General features: G+C 35.0%; 1 protein-coding gene across 1 annotated transcript; it reads left to right on the forward strand.

The window, feature by feature from the left end:
• Positions 1–2,165: 2,165 nt before the first annotated feature.
• On the forward strand, positions 2,166–4,564 carry LOC120087196 (alcohol dehydrogenase 1-like). Its single transcript, XM_039044104.2, has 9 exons — positions 2,166–2,347; positions 2,477–2,613; positions 2,697–2,743; positions 2,858–3,266; positions 3,359–3,434; positions 3,538–3,599; positions 3,740–3,835; positions 3,937–4,098; positions 4,178–4,564. The coding sequence occupies exons 1-9, from the start codon at positions 2,311–2,313 to the stop codon at positions 4,295–4,297; spliced, it is 1,146 nt and encodes a 381-aa protein (XP_038900032.1). The 5' UTR covers positions 2,166–2,310; the 3' UTR covers positions 4,298–4,564.
• Positions 4,565–5,237: the final 673 nt, after the last annotated feature.

Below are 5,237 nucleotides of genomic sequence, written 5' to 3' on the forward strand. Positions count from 1 at the left end.
GAATCTTCTCTCAGACTTTGCAGAAATAGCTAGTCCAGATTTTCAGAGGGTACACATTAGGCGGCATGCTTTTGATTTCTCTGCTGCAGTGATCAACCAATTTCTTTGTCGTACTGTACCTGAAACTACGAAAGAACTACACCCTTCTTTAAGAGCTTTGGTGTTTGAGTTGACTGGAGGAGCGTCAATTGTCTACAGTTGTTTTAAGTATTAAATGTGCCTTTTTGCACAGAATTGGAATTTATAATTCGTGCCCTTCTTCATTCAAATATGGTTTGTCAATTGCTCTTGCTACTTTGATATATCAGATTGGGACTAGATCATAATTCAATTATGGTGTGTTTGTAATCAACCAAGTTAAACGACACATTGGGTCTACAGCCTTGAAATTTCTTATTTGTTTTCCTCGCCTTATTTGTGCTATCCTTTTGTCTTAGAAGCCTAATCTTCTTACTGCTTCAGGTTGGCCCATCTCCAAGTATTTTCTCCATCAGTCCTAAACTTGTGTAAGTTCTTGATGTTCCTGATCTGGATACTACCACGACTACTTACCATCTTGATGGTTTAACTCAAGATTTAATAGCTTTTTCGTTTGGTGGTCGTATTCTTCAGCTACTTTCGACTGCATCACGTGATCTGGAGTCTTTGGTGTGCCAACTTCAAGAGAAAAAGGCTGAAGCGGATAAGGTTTTACTGATCGCGATCTGTTTTATCTTGGGAGGTGGGTGCTTCCTCTTCTCAACAACGACGTTGATGTTTTTTTTTTTTTACATCCAGAAAGGCGGAGCTGTTTGTGGTTTGGTGGAAATTTCTAATTGATTTTCTGGAAATTTCTAATTGATTTTCTACTCCTGATTATGATGTGTTTTTGCTCTAAGCACTGATATATTTTAGCTTGTTTTGTGTTGTTCTATTGATGTTATTGTTTTTGTCAAGACTTTCTTTAAGACATATGTACTTATTGTTGAATGGTAGTTTGTTTTGTTCTGCCTATAAAAAAAAATTATAAGCCAAATGGGGAGTATGTTGGAGTTTTTTTTTGTTGGCTTTATAATTTTCTCTAAGGCAGTAGTTCTATAGATGTCTCAAATAAAGTATTAACATCTAAGGTGGTCGTCGAAGTTGATCATGTGATTTTTGTCGGAGATTGTAGTCGGAGGTGGTTGTCAGAGCCCGAATGTTAATCGCATGAAGGTGGTATTAGAGTTGCTTGTTGGAGTTCTTCGTCGAAGGTAGTTGTTGAAGCCACGAGTAGGTCGTTGAAGTTGCTTGTTTAAAGGTGGTCATTGAAGGTGTTTTTCATCGGAGTTTGTAGTCGGAGGTGGTTGTCAGATCCTATGAAGGTGGTTGTCGGAGTTGGTCATCGAATTTTGTTGTCGGAGTTGAGTCAATGGAGGTAGTTGCCAAAGCTCGAAATTGGTTATCGAAGTTGGTCGCGCGAAGGTTGTCGAAGCCCTGAGTTGATCGTCGGAACTGTCATCAAAGGTGGTTGTCGAAGCCCGGATTTCATCTTCGGAGTTTTCATCGGAGGTGGTTATCAGAGCCTAGAGTTAGTTCCCCGTATGTGACAGTAGTCAATGGGTGAAGTCATTAAAAATATTGGAAGAAGGGAGTGTTGGGGTGAGTTGGTAAAATATACCAACTCAACTCCATCAACATTTAAAGTTTGTGGACCAAACAATGAGTTGGTATATTATACCAACTCTACTCAACTCATGTTGGTGAGCCAAACACCACATTAGACACTCAAGGATATAATATATAAATTTGAAACTGGAAGAGCTTATTAGAAAGATTTTAAATATAAACCTCTTATGATTGAAGTAAAATGAACTTCAAAAAGCATGAATCGCTGTACTTAAAAATATAATTGGCCCAAAGAATTCAATCAAAGATGAGGCTTAAGAAAGTCAACTCATTCTCAAATTTTTTAATATGGTTAATATATAAAAAGTGTACGCTCAAGGTTTTTAGACTATTGGAATCTGGATTCCTCACCTCCATGTTTATATGCTTACACACCAAGTTGTCTTTTTTTTTTTTTCTGGTGTTTTTTTCTCCAAGTTGCTATTTTTCAACTCTCGAGAACATCATTAAGAACCCAAGGCACCAAAAAAAGCCACATCGCCCACAAAGAAATTCAATTTGTCAATTATTATACTCCAAATGTGGGGTGTTGTTGTGTTTCGGCATTTTGGCAGAGCATTATAAATAGAGATTTGATAACAAAATCAAACACAAAACTCATCTCATCAACATATTGATTTGCTTGAAGCAAGAAGTTGCGTTTGAAAATTGTTCGTGGAAGTGATGTCAAGCACCGCAGGTCAAGTCATCAAATGCAAAGGTTGGTTCGTACATAACCCCATTTCAAATGTAGTTATTCGCGGTGGATGGATTAATTTTGATTGATGATCAGATTTAATTGGTGGATGTAATTCTAATAATTTAGTTTGTTATGCTTTGGATTATACAGCTGCAGTGGCATGGGAGGCTGGAAAGCCACTGGTAATTGAGGAAGTGGAAGTGGCACCACCACAAGCTAATGAAGTCCGTGTCAAGATCCTCTTCACTGCTCTTTGCCACACTGATGTTTACTTCTGGGAGGCCAAGGTCTAATTTCAACACTTTATTCTAAAAACTTCAATTTGACTTTGTGGGTCTTCTCAAAATTGCATCTTTTTTGTACATTTCAGGGCCAAACACCTCTGTTTCCTCGAATATTCGGGCATGAAGCTGGAGGGTATGTTACACACACACACACACATATATATATATATATGTATAATATTTTTCTATTAGAATTACTAAATATATATATAATTATAATTACTTGTGTTTGTAAAAATTAAAACAGAGTTGTCGAGAGCGTAGGGGAAGGGGTGACCAGTCTGAAAGCAGGCGACCATGTACTGCCAGTGTTCACAGGGGAGTGTGGGGAATGCCGTCATTGTAAGTCGGAAGAGAGCAACATGTGCGATCTCCTTCGAATCAACACTGACCGTGGAGTGATGATCAGCGACAACAACACACGATTCTCTAAAAACGGACAACCAATTTACCACTTTGTGGGAACCTCGACATTTAGTGAATACACAGTTGTCCATGTTGGATGTTTGGCCAAAATCAACCCTTCTGCCCCCCTTGACATTGTGTGTGTTCTTAGTTGTGGCATTTCCACTGGTCTTGGTGCCACTCTGAATGTTGCTAAGCCCACTAAGGGATCCTCTATTGCTATATTTGGATTAGGTGCTGTTGGCCTTGCTGTAAGTATATTTTCAATTTCAATTTCAATTTCTCTCTCTGTGGTTGATTTTGAATTATATATTAAGAATCATCACTTTCTTCTAATTTATAGGCTGCTGAGGGTGCAAGAATTGCTGGGGCATCCAGGATCATTGGAGTCGATCTCAATCCAAGTCGATTTGAAGAAGGTATAAATTACTCATCATTAATTAATTAATTCCTGCATGCCCCTCCAGTTCAATATTCGATAATCAATATGCTTATTTTCTCTTATTTATTTTTAAACCACAGCTAAAAAATTTGGTGTCAATGAGTTTGTGAATCCAAAGGATTATGACAAACCTGTCCAACAGGTAATTATAATTCATTCATTAATTTATTCATTAGTTTTTTTTAAAAAAACAAAAAAAAAATAAAAAATTAAACAGGTAATTATATGAATTGATTAAGAACAAGTAATAATGATTGATGAATTATTTCCACATACATACAGGTGATTGCTGAGATGACAAATGGAGGAGTTGACCGAAGTGTTGAATGTACAGGAAGCATCCAAGCAATGATCTCAGCCTTTGAATGTGTTCATGATGTAATTTTTTATTTTTTTTTTTCTTCATTCATTAGCATATATAAATTAGATTACATAATGCTCTAATTCTGACATAATAATATATGGAATAAATGGATCAGGGTTGGGGTGTTGCTGTGCTTGTTGGTGTCCCAAACAAAGATGATTCCTTCAAGACTCATCCAATGCACTTCCTGAATGAGAAGACTCTAAAGGGAACCTTCTTTGGGAACTACAAAACTCGCTCAGACATTCCCAATGTGGTTGAGCAGTACTTGAACAAGGTTAGTATCAATCACTAATTAATTCCTTTTCAAAGTTTCTCTCTTGTTCTAAATTAATCTATATTAATTGATCATGTAGGAGCTTGAATTGGAGAAATTCATCACTCACTCTGTTCCCTTTAATGAAATCAACAAGGCATTCGACTACATGCTCAACGGACAGTCTATCCGATGCGTCATTCGAATGGATCATCATTGATCAATCTTGAAAACAAATTCAATATACTGTTTTCCATGACTTTTGTCTCATTTGTTTGTCCATCTCTTGTTTCTTAGAATTATTTTTGTAATTATGTGTGTGATTCTACTTTCTTATATTATCTTCTGGTGTAATACTTCTTGATGTAATTACACTTTATTCTTATATTATCTTTTGGTGTATTTCTGAGTAACTTCTTGATGTAATTACACTTTACTACCTTCTATTAAACTTTTATTAATTTTGTTTGTTATGTTTCATTCAAAATATATATACTTTTCATTTCTTCATATAGAAAATTCAAATCCTTGCCCTCATATTATCTTACTAAAAAAATCAGTAATAATAAAATAACCCATCATTCATTTTGTAACACATTTAATTAGTTAATGAAGATGCAAATTCCAATTTTGATTCTTTCACGTTTGTTTAGGGAGAGATGGAATCAAGAGTAGTATTATAGCAATGATCTTTATAATTATTCCATGGCATAAAGATTCTGATTCTGATTTCTGATGAAATAAAAAATAAAAAATTACATGGGCCACCAAAAATTCATTGTTATTCTGATTCTCGTGGTTTATGAATTTAAAAAACTCTTTTTGTTTTATGGGTTTTGTCATGATTTTTCTTTTTTTTTTTTTTTTTAACAATATTATATGGTAGGGAGATCAAATGGTTTTTATGAAATTAAAGGTAGACATTAGTATATTTGTTTGATAAAATTTCACTTTTAAAAGATATTATATTTGAAAATTTTTAAACCCATTTGGTTTTTAATTGAAATTTTGGCTAATCACACATCAGCTCATTTTATTAAAATTAGGGTTGATGATGCATAAAGGGTAAACTCAAAAACACTATGTCTCTATTCGCACAAGATTCCAAAAAAAAAAATTATTTCTTGAAAGTCTTCTGCTTGTTGATGAATTCTCTTGTC

This window comes from Benincasa hispida, chromosome 9 (assembly GCF_027475165.1).
Source record: "Benincasa hispida cultivar pf3 chromosome 9, pf3_genome.v1.1, whole genome shotgun sequence".
Taxonomy (NCBI): Eukaryota; Viridiplantae; Streptophyta; class Magnoliopsida; order Cucurbitales; family Cucurbitaceae; genus Benincasa; species Benincasa hispida.